A 19,065-nucleotide genomic window follows, 5' to 3' on the forward strand; every position below is an offset into this window, starting at 1 on the left:
GGCAGGGAACAAATGTGGACCCACAGGATCCAGCCTTTGATCCGGGATTTACCAGCAGAACCACTACTCCTTTACGAAGCACAAGCTCTTCAGAAACTAATGATAATAATAAGAGCTGACATTTATGAAGTGCTTACCCTGTGCTGGGTCCTGTTCTGTGTACTTTATACGAACTCATTTAATTCTCACAACAAGCCTATTGTTTCTATTTTACAGATAAGGAAACTGAAGCACAAAGAAGTCATATAACTTAGGTCCCGTAACATTTACTGGTCGAGCCAGCACCTAGGAGGCTGACTTCAGAGGCCACATTCACAACCACCAGTCTCCTCACTTGTTGGGCTACACCTCGGTGGGTCATGTCAATGATTAATTATAGGACACAGAATCAGCAGCAGCGAAACAAGTTCTGCCGCTATTGTAGTTGTCCGGGGACAGAATGATGAGGGCCTCAGCTGGGATATGAAAGGGACAGGGCATTGTTGAGGACAGATTTAAGAACCACCAAGGATATCAAAACCAACAACTTAATGAGAGGGGGAAGGGTAGATGTTTAGACTCGGAGATTGATGCCCCAGGTGACGAGGGGACCTGCTGGGTGAAGCACTCCTAGGAGGCATCCGGAGGAGATGTCCATCCGGCAGGCAGGTGGATAAACTGGTCTGGAAGTTGGGAGAGAGGAATGGGCTGAAGATGTAGCCCAGACAGACATGTGTTTATTTGGGAGTTCAGTGGCCAAGGACCAAATCCCTTCCCTGGGACAGGCTTCCTTCAAGGGGTTGGGCTTTGAACCAGCCCCTGAAGAACAGGAATGTTCTCAGAAGTGGGGTATAAGGAGAGGAGGAGTGGGGGGTAGGATGTCAGCGTGATGCGGCATCTACCATGAGGAGGAAACCGGACATGAGGTGCACAGGTGTGGACGTGGATAGGAGCAGGAAGATGATCAGGGAAAGCAACAGAAAACTTCAGAATAATTTTTGATGATGTTTTCCTCCTAAATCTGATAAAACATGGAAATCTTTATGAAATGTTCGAGACTGATGTTCAAAGTTCCTACTCTCTCCTTTACTCCTCCAAAGTATTCTTAAAACCAGTGTAACTGGAAGATGTACATATTAAACTGATTTTCATACCCTACTGTTACAATTCTGATAAAGACCTTCTTCTGGGCCACCAGGGAGCCTCTCGTGTTATCAGTAGGGACATTCAAAGGGGCGAGTGAGGCCAGGTGGTGAGAGGCTGGGTGGGCTGCCAGCCGGGAAAGCCAGTGGGAGCACACTGCTGGGGCAGATCATGGACTCGGTGCCCTCTGTTCACGTGGGCCCCTCTGGTTTGGGTTGGTGGGCATGTTCCATCCCGGCAATGTCACGGTCCGGGGCTGAGCCTGGGCCGCCACAGCAGTGACATTTACCTCCTGCAAGGCTTATGACGCTGCTCTTGCCTCATTTTGCCCTTCACAGGCATGGAGTGGAAAGCGGAGGAATAGATGTAAGGGTTTGGGTTTGGGCGTAGAATATGGTTTCTCCTGAGCTTTACAGAGCTTCTGAAAGAAAGCTTAACGAGACTGTTTTCTTTCCCCATTGTTAGAGTAAAATGTAATGACCATAAAACATTGGGGAAATATAGAAGGAAGAGGTGTAAATACCCAGAGTGTGACAATTACCGTTAACATCGCGATATATTTTTGCCGATCTTTTCTCTACTACAATCTCTTTTCATCTGTTTTTGCACAGTTACGATCAAGTCAGATAATACAATTATTTATCTTGCTTTTTTGATCTAATGTTATAAACATTTGTCCATTAAAACATAGATGTTGGGCTTCCCTGGTGGCGCAGTGGCTGGGAGTCCGCCTGCCGATGCAGGGGACACGGGTTCGTGTCCCGGTGCGGGAGGATCCCACGTGCCGCGGAGCGGCTGGGCCCGTGAGCCATGGCCGCTGAGCCTGCGCGTCCAGAGCCTGTGCTCCGCAACGGGAGAGGCCACAGCAGTGAGAGGCCCGTGTACCGCAAAAAAAAAAAAAAACCATAGATGTTGATTTCGTGTATCAACTGAAACCCTTTTACCAGAAGTTTATGAGTAAATCAAGGGCCTTCTGGATTGTAGCTGGTGGAGAGGCAGCAGCTGGGGTGGAAGGCAGCAGGGTCATGAGACCCATACAGCCCACCTTGACCTTTCAGGAACAGTGAGTGCCGTGGGCAGGGTGGGCTCATGCTGGTCCTGAGGAAATCCAGCCATTTCCCCAGATAGCCTGCTTTTGAGAGCACCAGCCCAACCCAAGGGTAGATTAGAAGATTCGAAAGCCCCCAGCTGCCTGGAGGTTCCTACGGGCCCTAGTAGTGACCTTATTTAACAGGAAGATGCCTGGACCCTCCCACAGCCATGAGCTGCTTCACCTCTTCCTACATAGACGGGGGAATGGAGTGAGCTGCCATTGTCAGGGGTGATGGCCTCCCAAGTGACCTGAGCAAATAGTGACCCTGCAGCCCTCTTTGTGGCTGCCACATGGCAAGTAATCATATGGTGGAATTATAAGTAGCTCCCTGGCTCCATGGTCAGGATTTTTTTTAGCACATAAGTTAGCTTGTTAATTTGTTAGTTAGTTATGGGGAAGATTTATGTGACCCAAGGATGAAAATAGGATCCGGGAAAGTGCGTTTTTTGCAGAGCTTTTTACTGCCCGGCCTGGGTTTTGATGGCTCAGTGTCACCAAGACATGAACAAACAGCTTGTTTACTTGCAGAGAAATGTGCTCTCAGCCGGGGAAGAGACAGTTTTTTCTTCCTCTGACTAAATTATCTGAGTGAGGCATAAAAAACTAAAACACCCAAAGTAACAACAAAACAGCTTAACCAATCATTTATATTAAATATGAGTTTATGGCAGTGCTTTTCTCTCCGTTTGGCACGTTCCCTCCTCCTTAATCTGACCTGAGTTGTTTCAGAATTGTCTTCAGTGTGGTGCATGGGGAAAGCATGCGCTCTGGAAACTGGCCCACTTGGGTTTGAATCTGGGCACGTGCAATTACTAGCTGTATATTCTCAGCAGTTAGATGGAAGCAATCACACCTATCTCCTTGGGTAGCTGTGAGGATGACATGAGATGAGGATTGTAAAGTACTAGAACCCAGAGGGCTGGCCCCAGGAAACAGTGGTCACTGTCGCTGCCACCACTGCTGTGTGGGAGGCCTCTGTGCCTGGTGGTCCCCTTGGTCTGATCTGGCCGGACGAGTGGGGCCTGAAATGAGAAGACGGGTGCCCTGTGACATGAACCTAAGGATTCATAAGGAAGAAGAAACAGCCAGCTTTTCCAGAGATTTATGGTTCTAAAGATCATCTTTAATTAATGAAGGTTTTTGTTTGTTTGTTTGTTTGGTTTTTGCCTGTGCTAGGCAGCTTGCGGCATCTTAGTTCCCTGACCAGGGATCGAACCCAGGACCCGGCAGTGAAAGTGTGCCAAGTCTTAACCACTGGACCGCCAGGGAATTCCCAGCGATTATCTTAAATTCACACTTCCTGGGCCATTTGCCTAAACCCAGGCTAAAGACCATCCAGCCTGTGAAGCTGCTGGCAAAACAGCCTTTCAGTCCTTTTTCAGAATTTCTGAATGCATTTGGTTTTGCTGCTGGCAGAAGGGTACCTGCAGACTTTCAGCAAAGGTTTTGTGATCTCTTGAGAGGGTAGGTGCTATACAAATCCCTCAAGTGTACGAAGAGGAATCGTGCCAGAATTGCTTTGTGGGAGAGACGGACTCCAACAGTTACCATGCGAACTTAATAATTTCCTACAGTGGCGATCTTCCCATCAACCCCAAGCATGGTCCCTGTGCCCGTAGCCTGTACCCAGACGTGGTATGTGGTGGGACTGCTGCTGACCCACCCAGACGTGGTATGTGGTGGGACTGCATTCCCGGGGCTAAATGCTCCTGCACCTCCAAATTGTCAGCCTCCTCCCCTGAGGTGTGTTTCTCATCTGTACTAACTTTTGTCTTTTATTTCTGACTTGTGGCGACTTGTCTTGAGCCCTGCATAACAGAAAGGATCCATCCCTCCCTCCGGAGCCTCAATCCAGGACAGGCCAGGGAATGAGTCAGTGGCACAGTATTGCCCTGGGTCTCGTGAAGATAGGCTTTGCCCTGGCCAGCCCTGATGTTCTGTCCCACCTCTCCTGCTGTTTCTATTTGAAGTGTGATGGAAGCCTCCACCCCTGAGCTCTGTGGGTCCAGGCTCCTATCAACTTCTTGACAAATGGCAGAGTTTAAGAAGAGGGCTGCTTTGTGCCTTCACACATCTTATTTCTTAACCCATGAAGTTAATTGTTTCCATGGTGAGCAGGGAGTGTCCAAGAACCCAGTTTCAATGTGACTCTTCCTTGGTACCCTTCACAGAGAAGTGCTTCTCAGCGAGGGACAAGTCTGATTTGTGCCTGCAAGGATCTATGTTTTGAAGTAGCACTTGTGCAGGGTTGGAAGACTTTATCTGCTGGTCTCAGGAAGGCAGATGGCCCCGGGGATGGGTCAGCTAATGAGCAAGCAGCCCCCACTGGGCCGAGATCAGGGGAATTCTGTCCAGCCAGCAGGACTGGACTCCATCGACCGTCTGGCCCTCTAGGAGTCACGTAACAGTCTTTTAGAGGAACTTCCTGGCTCCCCTGGTCTTCTGGTCCGGAGTTGGTCTCCACACGTCAGGGCTCTGGGGCGGCTGCACGTTCGAGTTTTCCCGTAGTATTACAGTTGGCCACGCTGTGCTTTGTTTCTCTTCCCAGCATCCCAGTGCAACGTCAGCCTGAAGAAGCAGAGGAGCCGCAGCATCCTCAGCTCCTTCTTCTGTTGCTTCCGTGATTACAATGTGGACGCTCCGCCGGGCAGCAGCCCTGGTGTTCTTCCGCCGCTGGTGGAGGAGAACGGCGGGCTTCAGAAGGTCAGTGCCGACGCAGCAGCCCCGGTGTTCTTCCGCCACCGCGCGTCTGTCCCGTCCTTGACGAGCATCCTTAGTCAGAATCTGTGACAGTATGTGCGCAGCCATTTACTTAAAGATTTGAAATTACCAAAAAAGCCATCTTTTTTGTTACAGGATATGTCAGTCATTCCCATTTAGCAACTGAAGAACATATTTGATGCGAGTTATAAGAGTCACTTCATATTTTTGTAACATTCTGTCATGGGGAGTTGTATGAAAGAGAGTTAAAGAACCAGGAGCAGACAAAGAAATGGAAAGACCAGAGGAGACACAGAGACTTGGAAAAAAGCCAATAATAAATATAAGTGAATTTAACTACCTCATTTAATAATAAACGTATTTGTTATATATTCTTTCATATGTGTCAAATAAAAAATTTTAAGTCAGATCATCACAATAGGTTAAAAAAGAACAAATTCTACTCATATGCTGTCTAACAGACATCATATTCAAAACAAAATGACTCAGAACAGTTAAAAGTAGGAGAATGAGCAAAAAGACATCACACAAGTATAAACAAAAAGAAAGGGCTTCCGTGGTGGCGCAGTGGTTGAGAGTCCGCCTGCCGATGCAGGGGACACGGGTTCGTGCCCCGGTCCAGGAAGATCCCACATGACGCGGAGCGGCTGGGCCCGTGAGCCATGGCCGCTGAGCCTGCGCGTCCGGAGCCTGTGCTCCGCAACGGGAGAGGCCACAACAGTGAGAGGCCCGCGTACCGCAAAAAAAAAAAAAAAAAAAAAAAAGAAAGCAGGGATTATAATAGTAATCTCAGCTGAAAGAATTTCAGGTAAAAATCACTGAAAGAGACAAAGGAGATTATTCATTATCAAGGACACAAGAGTCATAAAACTTTATATCCCAAATAATGTAAGCAAAAGACATGAACTGACGTTTCATAAAATAAGAAACACAGGGCTTCCCTGGTGGCGCAGTGGTTGAGAGTCCGCCTGCCGATGCAGGGGACACGGGTTCGTGCCCCGGTTCGGGAGGATCCCACATGCCGCGGAGCGGCTGGGCCCATGAGTCATGGCCGCTGAGCCTGCGCGTCCGGAGCCTGTGCTCCACAACGGGAGAGGCCACAACAGTGAGAGGCCCGCATACAGCAAAAAAAATAAATAAATAAGAAACACAATTGGTCAGTAAACATGAAAAAATGTTCAGTATTGTTAGTAATCAAGGAAGTGAAAGCTAAAACAATGAGATGTCCTTTTCCATCTATCAAATTATCAAAAGATATTTTTTAAAATAATATTTCGGTTTGGCATGGGGGTAGTGAGAGAGAGAGTAGAGGATGTAAATTGGTTATTGGTAGGAGTGTGAATTGGTTACACCTTTCCGGAGAGAAATTTGGCAGTATGATCTCAAAACCTTAAAAATAGGGCTTCCCTGGTGGCGCAGCGGTTGAGAGTCCGCCTAACGGTGCAGGGGACGCGGGTTCATGCCCCGGTCCGGGAAGATCCCACATGCCGCGGGGCGGCTGGGCCCGTGAGCCATGGCCGCTGAGCCTGCGCGTCCGGAGCCTGTGCTCTGCAGCAGGAGAGGCCACAGTGGTGAGAAGCCCGCGTACCTCAAAAAAAACAAAAAAACCCTTAAAAATATACCTATCTGTCCACCCAAGCAGTTCCTCCTTATTGACATGAGTATGGATGTGCAAATATTTAACCATAAGATACTATCCAGCATAGATTATAATGTTGCAGAATTATAAGTGAGCCGATGATCGACAATAAACAATAAAAGACCTATACGGTAACCATACAATCAAGTAGTATGCAGCTATTAAAAATGATGTCTCATAGGGCTTCCCTGGTGGCGCAGTGGTTGAGAGTCTGCCTGCCAATGCAGGGGACACGGGTTCGTGCCCCGGTCCCGGAGGATCCCACATGCCGCGGAGCGGCTGGGCCCGTGAGTCATGGCCGCTGAGCCTGCGCATCCGGAGCCTGTGCTCCACAACGGGAGAGGCCACAACAGTGAGAGGCCCGCGTACCGCAAAAAAAAAAAAAAAAAAGAATGATGTCTCATAAATATTACTGATATAGGAAGATGTTCACAATATATCACTTAGGGGAAAAAAGGTTAAAATATAGTAGGCTAGTATATTTATAAGTATGTGTATGGTCATAAGCACACATACACACACACACAGGCATTTACAAGACCAGAATGACATATGCCAAAATATGAAGAGATTATTTCAGACTTGTGGAATCTGTGTAAGATTTTCTCTTCTCCTCTGTGCCTTATTTCTTTTTCTTTTCCCAATTTTCACAGAAAAGCTTAATTAGAAAATAGATTAGATTAGAAAATAGATTATTTTAAAAGTGCATACGAACATAAGGCAGAGGATTCTGGGAAGACTACAGCTTGAGCATGTGGTTCTGACCATTTAAATTCCCTCTCTGGATAAACCCAGGTGAGCCTGCTGGTGGAGCCTGGGAAGTACATCAAGGCCTCCACTTTTCCTGACATCTCCAGGGGAAAGAGAGGGCACAAAATTCATTCTCTCTGACACTCAGTAAGAAGCAGGGAACCACATCAGAGGAAAATACTTGCCTCTCTTGCAGTCCTGGGATGAAGACTTGAAATGTGAAGTCCTGTGAGGTCAACAAGCCAGCGGGAGCCTGTGGATCCCCTTGGAAAGGGCCTGCATTGCCCACTTAATGTGTGTGGTCCCTGGAGGGGCTGCACTGACGAGCTGAATTGCTTTCAGTCTAGTGCCCTGGAGGAGCCCAGTAGTACAGGGACTTTTTCACCTCTTTGTGCTTTGTCAACTTGGGCTCTGCTGGACCATGAAAACAGCTCTGCCTCACAGTGCTGGGCCTCGCAGTGTTCCCTCATTTACCACTGCTGAGGAGATTCCAAGTTGAAAATCTAGAATGTGAGACTCCCACTGAGGTAAAACTAATGGAAAAGGCAGAAGAAAATGATAATTCAAGAAATGAATTTTTTTTTTGACCCTGCCTCACGGCATGTGGGATCTTAGTTCCCCGACCAGAGATCGAACCTGCGCCCCCTGCATTGGAAGCAAGGAGTCTTAACCACTGGACCACCAGGGAAGTTCCGAAATGAATTTTGAGTATACAAATAAATTTTAGAACTTAAAAAAAAATCCCTTGTTTTCTAAATACAAAAATTCAGTAAATGAACTGAGAAAAAGAGTGGGAATGATCACTTCTGAGAACTGCATTAATGTTCTGGAGGAGCAAGTGGAAAAAATATCTTAACAATTCAGATCAAAAACACAGAGTCAGTAATTGTGAGAGGTGGGAAGAAACATCTAGGAGACCTAACATGCAAATAATAGGAATTCCAGGAAGAGAAAAAGTAATAGAAGAAAATTTTCTTGAGCTGAAAAAAAACCTTGGATGTGCAGATTGAGAGGATTTACCAAATCTGCAGCAGGATTAGTGGCAGCAAGAAAAGGAGCACATGTATGCCTAGATATATGCCATTGAAATTCTGAAATTTAAGTATAAAGGAAATCTTACAAGCTACTGGAACAAAATATTTTCAAAGAAAAGAGAATTATACTAGCACCAGACTTCTCGTCAGCAACACTGCAAGCCAGAAGACTGTGAAAAAATGTTTGCTACTGAGAGAAGAGTTACAAACCCAAAATTCTACATGTAACCAAGATAATCATTTATCTACTAAGGCAAAAGAAGTACATTTTCAGACATGGAATGATTCAGAAAGGGGACAAAAAAACAATCTGGGTGAGACTGATATTCAGTTATGATATAATTGTAGAAAATGTAGGAATAAATACAATTATTAGGAACAGAGCTGTGACGAGTAGCACAATTAGAAAATAGATCCTCAAAATTCACAGAGAGTGAAAGGGAAAATAAAAAGAATTGTGAACAAGCCATCAAAATTAAGGAAAGGGGGGACTTCCCTGGCCGTCCAATGGTCAAGACTCCTCACTTCCAATGCAGGGGGCACAGGTTCAATCCCTGGTCGGGGAACTAGGATCCTGCATGCCATGTGGTGCAGCCAAAAAGAAAAAAAAATTAAGGAAAGGGGAAAATAAATAACAATAAATAGGAACCTAACGAAGAGTAGGCATAAAACCAAGTTTAATGAACGAAATTCTCCTAACAAAAGACCAAGTCTCTATCAGATTGGCATGACAAATTCAGGTGGATGCTGTCTCCAAGAATACACCTGTATCAGATAGGAATGATTTTGGCAGCAAGTAAAAGAAAACTGACAGATAATAACTTAGCCAAATAGGAGATTCTTTTCCTCACGTATAAAACTTGATGCTGGCAGTTGCTGGATTTAGTTTAGATGCATGGTGATACGATCAGGGTCCCAAACGCTTTCTGTTCTTCTATCTTTTGATCTTTCTGCTCCACCGTTCTTGGAGTGTTTGCCTTCATCCTCATGCTTGTTGTTTACTATCATCTCAAAGTCACAGGCTTCGGATATCATATCCACATTTAAGAGAATACAAGAGGGAGGAGTAGCACTAGCCATGTCTGTCCGTTTTATGGAAATGCTTTCACAGAAAGTCCCAGGAAAGTCCTTCTGCTTATGTCTTATGGGCCAGAACTTTGTCACCTGGCTGCCCTCCAGCAGCAAGAGAGGCCTGAAAGGGGAAGGATTTATTCCTGCAGTTTCCTGCTGTCAACAAAATCAGACCTCTTTTCACAGAGGAGAAAAGAGGAATCACTACTGAGTAGATTTAGGGTCAGTGTGAGTTCAGTTATGCTGCAGTAACAACTCCAAATCTTCAGAGGCTTAACATAAGGAAAGTTAATTTTTCATTCATGCTACATGTTTATCATGGGTTGGCTGGGCCATCTGTTCTGTGCCAATGTCCAATAGAAATATAGTGTGAGCCACATGTGTAATTTAACTTTTTCTAGCAGCCTCATTTTTTAGAATCTTTTTTAAAACTTGAGATTGATATTTTTAATTTTATTTTTTATTTGTTTGGCCATACCATACGGCTTGTGAGATCCCAGTTTCCCAACCAGGGATCAAACCCAGGCCCTCGGCAGTGAAAGCACAGAGTCCTAATCACTGGACTGCCAGGGAATTCCTGAAATTGATTTTAATAAGAGATTTTTATTTAACCCAATATGTCCAAAATGTTATTTCAGCATGTAATCGATAGAAAAAATTATCAATGAGATAAAATTTACATTCTTTTATCTTACTAATTCTTCAAAATCTGATGTGTATTTTATACTTACAGCACATCTTAAATATGGACTAGCCACATTTCATGTGCTCAACAGCTACATGTGACTAATAGCTACTGTTATTCTATTAGATAACTCTATCTTATCCTCATTCATGGACCAGACTAAGGAGGGCCCATCTCTTTGCTTCCATGATTGTCACATCAGCAGAAGAGGAATGTGGTAAATCACACTGGCTCTTAAAATTTTCACTCAGAGGTAACAAGACTTATTTCAGCTTACATTTTATTGGCCAAAGCAATTCACATGATTACACCTAACTTCAAGGACTGTGGAAGTGTAATCCTACCATGTGCCCAGAAAGAAAACTGGAATTATTTGGTAAACAGTGCTAATGACTGTTACAGTATGCAGCTAATAGCTTTTGAGCCAGCATCTAACATACAGTGATACCAAAAAAAGGTAGAAAATAAAGAGATGGGCAAAATGTACAAAGCAGATCAAATAAATAGAAAGCAAAAGTGGCGATATTAGTATCAGACAAAACAGAATTCAAGGCCAAAAACATTAAACAAGAGAAAGAGGGACATTTTATGATAAAAGAACTAATACATGCAGTGTACAGTAGCCATAAACCTTTACATACCAATCAACAGTACAGCCAAATACATAGAAGAATATCATTTAAACATGATATAAAGCTGTCTTCTAAAAATAAACAGCAAACAACATAGGAAAATCATTGGAAGTTCTGGCTAATGTAATAAGATAAGAAAATGAAACAACTGATATAAATATGGAAAAGATAGAAAACCAGTTTTATTTGCAGATGGCATGATTATTTACAGTGAAATCCCAAAATACTACCAAAAAATGGGAATCACTAAAACGTTTTGATGTGGTGTCTCTTATTTCTTGAGAAGTGTGTTGTGTTTCTGAATAGGAAGACTTAAAATTTATACAGAAGGAAAAAAATGTCTAAGAACAGCTGAGAGGGCTTCCCTGGTGGCGCAGTGGTTAAGAATCCACCTGCCAGTGCAGGGGACACGGGTTCGATCCCTGGTCCGGGAAGATCCCACACTCTGTAGAGCAACTGAGCCCGTGCACCACAACTACTGAGCCTGCACTCTAGACCCCACGAACCACAGCTACTGAGCCCACGCGCCACAACTACTGAAGTCCGCGAACCTAGAGCCCGTGCTCTGCAACAAGAGAAGTCACCGCAATGTGAAGCCCGCGCACTGCAATGAAGAGTAACCCCTACTCGCCGCAACTAGAGAAAGCCCGTGCCCAGCCACGAAGACCCAACACAGCCAAAGATAAATAAATTTTTAAAAAAAGAACAGCTGAGAAATTTTTGGAAAAATATTAATATAATGAAAGATACCTAGACTTAAGAGATATTAAGCTGTACTGTACATTGGTGTAGAAAAACATAAGTGGAATTTGTATGATGAGATTTCACTGTAAACCCTATCACAGCCCCGAATTCTGATATCTCCCCTCAAACTCTCAATTTTCCCAATTTGAAAATCATTGCTGAGGAGAATCCCCATTAGTGAAGGGAACATAGTTTGTACCCTAGGCCTGTAAAGGATTTAAAAAGTGAAGAATCACTGCTGTCATAGTAAAAGTTATTTTTACCTAGTACCTGCCTAGATGAATGACTTGAGAAGATGGTGGTGCAGCCCTGGGAGGTTTCCTGGAGCCCTTAGCCATATCTACCAGAGAATAAAGTCCTTAAAGGGGGCTCCTCTGACAGAGCTGGGCTTAGCTGGACCTGGTGTTCACTCATGGAAACGTCCTTTGGTTAACACTTGTCAGAGTGGCTTTTTAAAGAATTAAGTTAACTCTGAGGAGTGCATCGTTTGCATAATCCGCGACCCTTCAGCATGTGACACCAGACCTTGTAGAAAGAGCCTGTGTCAAAGTGGGGCGACTCTGCCCTTTGCACTCACCTGGTCAGGACACCTGGAACGTAAAGCCCAGGCTCAGTAGGTGTGGAAGCCGATTCCAAGCATGTCTCTACTGCTGCCTCCTGGGCTCTCCCAGCCTCTTGGAGCTCAGCCTGCCAGAGGAGGAGGGAAGGCTGTGGACAGAGTGCAACAGATGATTCCATCCACCCTGCATATTTACTGTCCTGGAGAAAAGCTTCAGAGCGGTGGCCTGGGGTGGCTACCACTGTGACCGTCACAGTTACAGCCTGGACTGGAGACAAGTTGCCCAAAATAAAAGTGTCTGCAGCCCCTGTCTGGAGGCTAGAAGGAGTCAGCACTCAGAAGGTCCCAATGGCAGAGACCCTGGAGGACTTCTCAGTGCAAGGACAGAGTGAAAGCCATTGCTGGACGCTCACTCATACATGCGTATCCCATGTACACAGACACGTAAACCTCTAGGGTAATTTTCAAGCTCACATACTTGTCTAGGGTGGCACCTTTGGTTGTGGTCTGTGTTTTGTCAAGCCCTTCCCAAATAACCGTTTGGCGGTGTTATCTCTCACCTCACGGATGTGCTCACCTGGTCTGAAGGTACACCTGTGTGTTAGGGCTGTTTGCCATCTCCCACTAGCGCATTGGTTCTCAAATGGAGGTGACTTTGCCCCCTAGCGAACATTTGGCTGTGTCTGGAGCCATTTTTTTTTTAACATTTTTATTGGAGTATAATTGCTTTACAATGGTGTGTTAGTTTCTGCTTTATAACAAAGTGAATCAGCTATACATATACATATATCCCCATATCTCTTGCGTCTCCCTCCCTCCCACCCTCCCTATCCCACCCCTCTAGGTGGTCACAAAGCACAGAGCTGATCTCCCTGTGCTATACAACTGCTTCCCACTAGCTATCTATTTTACATTTGATAGTGTATATATGTCCATGCCATTCTCTCACTTTGTCCCAGCTTACCCTTCCCCCTCCCTGTGTCCTCAAGTCCATTCTCTATTAGGTCTGCATCTTTATTCCCGCCTTGCCCCTAGGTTCTTCATGACCTTTTTTTTTTTTTAGATTCCATATATATGTGTTAGCATACGGTATTTGTTTTTCTCTTTCTGACTTACTTCACTCTGTATGACAGACTCTAGGTCCATCCACCTCACTACAAATAACTCAATTTCGTTTCTTTTTATGGCTGAGTAATATTCCATTATATATATGTACCACATCTTTTGGTCTGTCTGGGAGGCAGAGTGGAGCCCAGTGCCCTAACTGTGGAATATCTTTGAGTTCCTCCTGTTCATCAAATCCCACCAAGGGGGCTTCCCTGGTGGCGCAGTGGTTGAGAGTCCGCCTGCCGATGCAGAGGACACAGGTTCGTGCCCCGGTCCGGGAGGATCCCACATGCCGCGGAGCGGCTGGGCCCATGAGCCATGGCCCCTGAGCCTGCGCGTCCGGAGCCTGTGCTTCGCAACGGGAGAGGTCACAACAGTGAGAGGCCCGTGTACAGCCAAAAAAAAAAAAAAAATCCCACCAAGGTACAGAGAACAGGCAGTCATACGGCCGCTGTACTCAAGAGTGCTTTGAAGTTTCTTTGGAGAATATGATCTACTTCTCTTTGAACCTGACAGTGATTTTTTTTTTTTCTCTCTCCTCAGGGTGACCAGAGGCAGATCATTCCCATACCAAGTGTATGTATATTTATCCAATTTTACTTAAACAGTTATAGAATCTTGTAGATTTCGGCCTACTAATATAAAAGATTTTTTAATGTTTTTGCTTATATTGCATTTTTATCGTGTGGTATTAACAGCTCTGGTCTGTTGGAAAAAAAAAAAAAAAAGTGAAGCTACATTTTAAACCGAGAACAGGAAGTTCTGTACGAGTTTCCTGTCTTAGGAACAGCAAGGCAACCAGCATCTTTTAACCACATTCTCACCTTTCTCTCTGCAAAGGGCCTCCACGTCTCTTAGTAAGCCGAGGCGGCACTCCCCAACTCCATAGACTGCAAGAACATACTTTTGCCCCAATAGGGTTCTTTGCAACAGGTTCTGTCCCAGTGGGACTAGGTTCACCACACCCCCATCCCAGGGGAGCAGACCCTCCCTGACTGTTCAGCAGTGTCGGTAGCTTGGCCGTGGCTCTGATCAGAAAAATCTCCTCAGTCGTATTCCCTGAAGTTGCAGAATCACCCTACCATCACCACCATCCTGCCCTCTGCCCCCCAAATCCCACAGGCTGGTTGTACTGCAACTCTGCCCCAGCCAAGCACTCCCTTGGACCACCCACTTCTGTTTTCAGTCCTGGAATTTGGGATACTAGCTGCACGAGTGTCTGCCCCAGCACAGGCCTGGACCGGCCACCCCTCAGACAGCTGCTCTCCCCACCGCTCCTTTGCTTCCGTCTTCTCTGCCAGCCGAGCCGTGTGGCCTGAGGCCAGTCATCAAGCAAGAAGCAGACCAATGACCGACTCCCAAAAGAAGCTTGCAGTTGAGATGTCTGTATCAAACAGGATCTCTCAAACAGTCCTGTGTCCTTAGAGAAGGATTTAGGTTTTTAAAAGTTGTCCAGAAATTGATTTTTTTTTTTTTTGGCCACACCGCACGTGGCTTGTGGGATCTTAGTTCCCTGACTAGGGATTGAACCTGGCCCTCGATAGTGAAAGAGCGGAGTCCTGACCACTGGACCGCCAGGGAATTCCCAGAAATTGATATTTTAATCCATAAAGGTTCTCTGATTCAGATTGTCTGATTCAAATCTAATCATCTATCTTTACTTGGACTTTTTCACATGTTTTCTGGGAACATCCAAGAGACACAGCAATCTTACATTGAAGGAAATGATGGATTTCATTAGTACAGTTTGACTTCAAATTTGGCGAAGCATGTCACCTATAAATTGCCCAAAATATTTTTGTTAATTTCACTTATCTTCACAACATTAACCCTCCATTGATTAACAGGTTGCAAGGGTTTGTGGAGTGATTCTGACTTTGCTAGCGTGCCTGGGGGTTGGACTTTGTTGGGAACTGACTTTGATCAAAAACATGGATCAATCAGCACGACTTCTTATCCAGTGTTTGAGTAGGATACCCAAGGGATTGATACCAGAGGCCTCTTTTTAATCTTTTACAAAGTAGTTTTGTATAATTTTCCTGCATTCAACAGGTGGCATCTCTCCCCCTACCTCTGAGACTCCGATAGCACTGGGTTTTTTCCTCAAAGTTAATCCACAGCTATCTGTAGAGTTAAGTGCTGAATCAAAGCATTTGTCAGAGTAAACGCTCTACTGGGCACCCACAGTAGAGAAAAATGACCCTTTCTTCACAAATCTCTTTCTAGAGTCCCAGAATAAAATAGTCAAGAGGAAAAAGATGCTTTGTGTAATTTAGCCTAGTGTTAGGTCAGTAAACCACAGACTGCTTCCTACATGTGAGACACTGGGTTAGGCCTTATGAATCTGAAATATCTTGCAAGAAAGCAAAGCCTAGCTAAAGTAACTTGCATCTTTTTTTTTTTTAAAGCGTTTTTTTTTTAATTAATTTTATTTTTTGTCTGTGTTGGGTCTTCATTTCTGTGCAAGGGCTTTCTCTAGTTGCGGCAAGCAGGGGCCACTCTGCATCGCGGTGCGCGGGCCTCTCACTGTTGCAGCCTCTCTTGTTGTGGATCACAGGCTCCAGACGCGCAGGCTCAGTAGTTGTGGCTCACAGGCCTAGTTGCTCCGTGGCATGTGGGATCTTCCCAGACCAGGGCTCGAACCCGTGTCCCCTGCATCGGCAGGCAGATTCTCAACCACTGCGCCACCAGGGAAGCCCAGTAACTTGCATCTTTGAATAAGTACTCCCAGAACAGCAGTTCCACCAATGGGTACCGTGTGATCTCCACTGCCTGCTTAGCATGCAGCACTAAACCCAAGTCCATCTGGAGAACAGCTCTGCCCCAGGATTCGAGCCTTGGGGTCTCCTGCAAAATCTGCACCTACCTGTCGAGACTGCAGCTCACATAAACAGTAGCCCTGCCTTTTCTGGACCACGGGGGACCTGGTTAGTGCTAGGAGCCTCTGAGAGCTTGTTGGAGGGCTACCACACAGGACCAGAAATCCAGGCTTGTGCTGAGCCTCCAAACCAAGTCCCCACACCTGCTGAAAGCTTTTTCCAGGCCCAGAAGATGAAAGGTTCCCCTAAGCCTGTGGGTGCCCAGAGGAGATCCGGCTGGAGTTCCCATCTCTTGCTGCTCACCTCATGAGCCCTCCATTTTTTATTCTCATGCTGCTGTTTATATGTGCAGCCTCCATCTTTTGACTTTTTTTTTTACTAAGCTCATTTTTTCATTATTCACTTTTCATTATTCATATTTTTTCATTATTCAAACTCATGGTTTAAAAAATTACTGCAAGATTAAAATAGAAAAAAAAAATCTCCCAACTTGATCCCACTCTCTAGAATAGCCTTCTAACATTTTTTGTATATCCTTGCAGAAATTTTCTAAATCAACACAGGCATATTTAAACAAATGAGAGTGTTGCGAGTTGCTTTTTGCTTTTATCAGAGTACCTTGAACATCCTTCCAGATATTAGTACATAGCGAGCTGCCTCATTGTTTTACATGTAGTTGATGGCATTTACGTTGTGTCCACTTTTGTGCTATTACAAATATTCTTGTGCTTGTGTGTTTGTCAACCTGAGTGATAGTATCTGGGTGATCAGTTCCTAGTTGTGGAAATGCTAGGTCAAAGGGTATACTTTATATTTCTGGTAGATTAAAGGCAAATTGCCCTCTGAAAACCTAATTTACATTCCCAGCAAGAGCCCATTCCCTTTTCAAAAATGGTAATTAGCAAATACTTTGATCTCTGCTAATCTGAAAGTAAAGATTTATTGCTTTGATTTGCATTTCTTCATGAATGAGTATGAACATCTTTTCACAAGTTTATTGTCCATATGTATTTCTTCTTACCTATTCATTTCTTCTAGATTTTATACTATTATCTTTTTAAATTTCAAGGAAATTAGCACTCTCCCCCAAATTTATGATATATTTTTTGGTCTTGTTTATAATCATTTGGCCACAAAGGAGTGTAATTTTATATAGGGAAATGTGTTCATCTTATCTTTTATGGCTCCTGAACTTTATGTCATGCTTAGAAAGCTCTCCCCACTCTATGACTATGACCCACTTGTCTCCTAGTATTTTAACGGTTTCATCATTACACTTAAATCTTTGATCCATCTGGATTATGTTGGTGTAGGGCGTGAAGTCGCAATCCAGCTTTATTTGCTTTTCCAGGTGACAAGTCAGTTGTCTCAGCATCATTTATTGAGTAACCCATCTTTTGTACACCTATTAGAAATAACATTTTTATCTGGATTTGATCTTAAACATTTCACTTAGTAACATTTGTCTCCCAACTGGGAGCTGGGGTTTGGGGCCCTCTGTACCTCTTATCGGAAGCCTCATGTTCTGTCCAGTAAAAGTCAGGTGTTGTTGAAGGGTAAGGAAAAATGCAGAGGGACAGGCTTGGAAACGGTGAAGTTTGGTGGTGACTCTGAAGGTGAACACTCCGATGCTTTGGCCCCAGTGAGGAACAGACCCCTCCCGTTCCCCACATGCTCGCTGCGATCACTAAGTCCCTGGTGCTTCCAGCTCGGGGTTGACAGTGCAGCTGAGCCATAAAATTGCTGAAAGTGGAGAGGAGAAATTTGTTTTCTAACAATTACGTCTCTATGCTGTCGGCCTAAGCCTTTTAGTAAACAGTAGTATACTTTTTTCCACCAAACCTTATGAAGATCATATAAGCAGAGCAACTCCTCTAGTTAGAGCTGGTGTCCAGTCTCCTTTGCCCCTCCTGCAGCAGCCCCTAGAGTTCTGCCCTGAGCTCGGGAGGTGCGAGGGGAGGGAGGTGGGCAGTGTGCAGACTTGGAGCCTGAGAACTCAAGTGCACAGACAACCAACCAGCGTACCAAGAAGAGGCACCACTCTGTAAGATTTGCAAGGGTGTGTTACGGGGTGGATACCTTAGATTAACTATTCCTGGCTGCCCGTTCACAGCCCAGCACGGGAACTTTCACGTCCACTTCCAGAAAGAGCAATGGCATGAATGCCCTCCTCAAACCTCCCCCTCCCCCCATGCTTTCTTACTCCCGCCCCACCCCCCTGGCAGTGCCCGCCTGTGCTTGGGAGCAAGTCTCTGTGTTTAGAAAAGGCTCTTTTTGATATAGCTGGTGTTTCCCCTGTTCTTCAGCTTGATGATGACCTGAGAGAAAATTTGCATCAGGACATTTTTTAGTTAATGATTCAAGCATCACCTGAGCAGATCAATTGAAGTCACAAAACACTATCGCAATTATCTAGTATCCTCGCATGTTCCAAGGACACAGCTGTCCAAAAGAATTCTTACCACTGGTCTGAGGAATTTGCATTAATCTAAAGCCAAGCTCTCAGGGAAGCCGCGTGCATTTAGGAACTGGGCTAAGGATTAATGGACCCCCCCCCCCCCCGCAGTGTGTCGCCCCAGCCTGGCCTTGTTCTCTGCAGCAGAAATGCTAAATCAATAGCTTGCTTATTATGCCTGTCACCCCGCTTGCTCTTTTCTCTCTTAAAATAGTGCGGGGAGGCTTTTTCCTTACTGTCAACTCAGAGAATGCTTGTAAAGTGTGGGTTAAACCTGCGAAGAAAGTAATTTTCATTCGCTGGTTTGGAAAATAACTGAGCCACTTTTGGCAGAGCTTTAATGTTTTCAGATATACTAGGGATAGAAGTTCTAGATCCTTATTTTCCAGACTAGCAATTACTTAAAGTTAAAATGCTGTTTTAGTCTATAAACGCATAGAAAAAGGGCTAGACAGATACACACCAAACTAAAAAGGGGGGGCACCTGGGGAAAGGAATTGGGGGGGTGAGCATGGAAGAGGGAATACTTGTGTTTTCTATGTCTATATTCTTTACAATGAGAATGTGTTTTATTACATAATTGTATAATAGAAAATTAAAACAAATTTTATTCTGGTCACAAGCATGCTTTCTG

The 19,065-nt window shown here is 44.9% G+C and overlaps 1 protein-coding gene across 4 annotated transcripts in view; it reads left to right on the forward strand.

Annotated features, from left to right (window-relative positions):
• The window catches only part of CTDSPL (CTD small phosphatase like), a 125,547-nt gene that overhangs the window by 86,913 nt on the left and 19,569 nt on the right, over positions 1–19,065 (forward strand). For all 4 annotated transcript variants that reach the window (XM_067753810.1, XM_067753814.1, XM_067753812.1 and 1 more), the window contains exons 2-3: positions 4,764–4,918; positions 13,701–13,733. In XM_067753810.1, the coding sequence (XP_067609911.1) occupies positions 4,764–4,918; positions 13,701–13,733 (188 nt within the window). The remainder of the gene's footprint in view (positions 1–4,763; positions 4,919–13,700; positions 13,734–19,065) is intronic.

The sequence above is a fragment of the Pseudorca crassidens genome, chromosome 10 (assembly GCF_039906515.1).
Source record: "Pseudorca crassidens isolate mPseCra1 chromosome 10, mPseCra1.hap1, whole genome shotgun sequence".
Lineage (NCBI taxonomy): Eukaryota > Metazoa > Chordata > Mammalia > Artiodactyla > Delphinidae > Pseudorca > Pseudorca crassidens.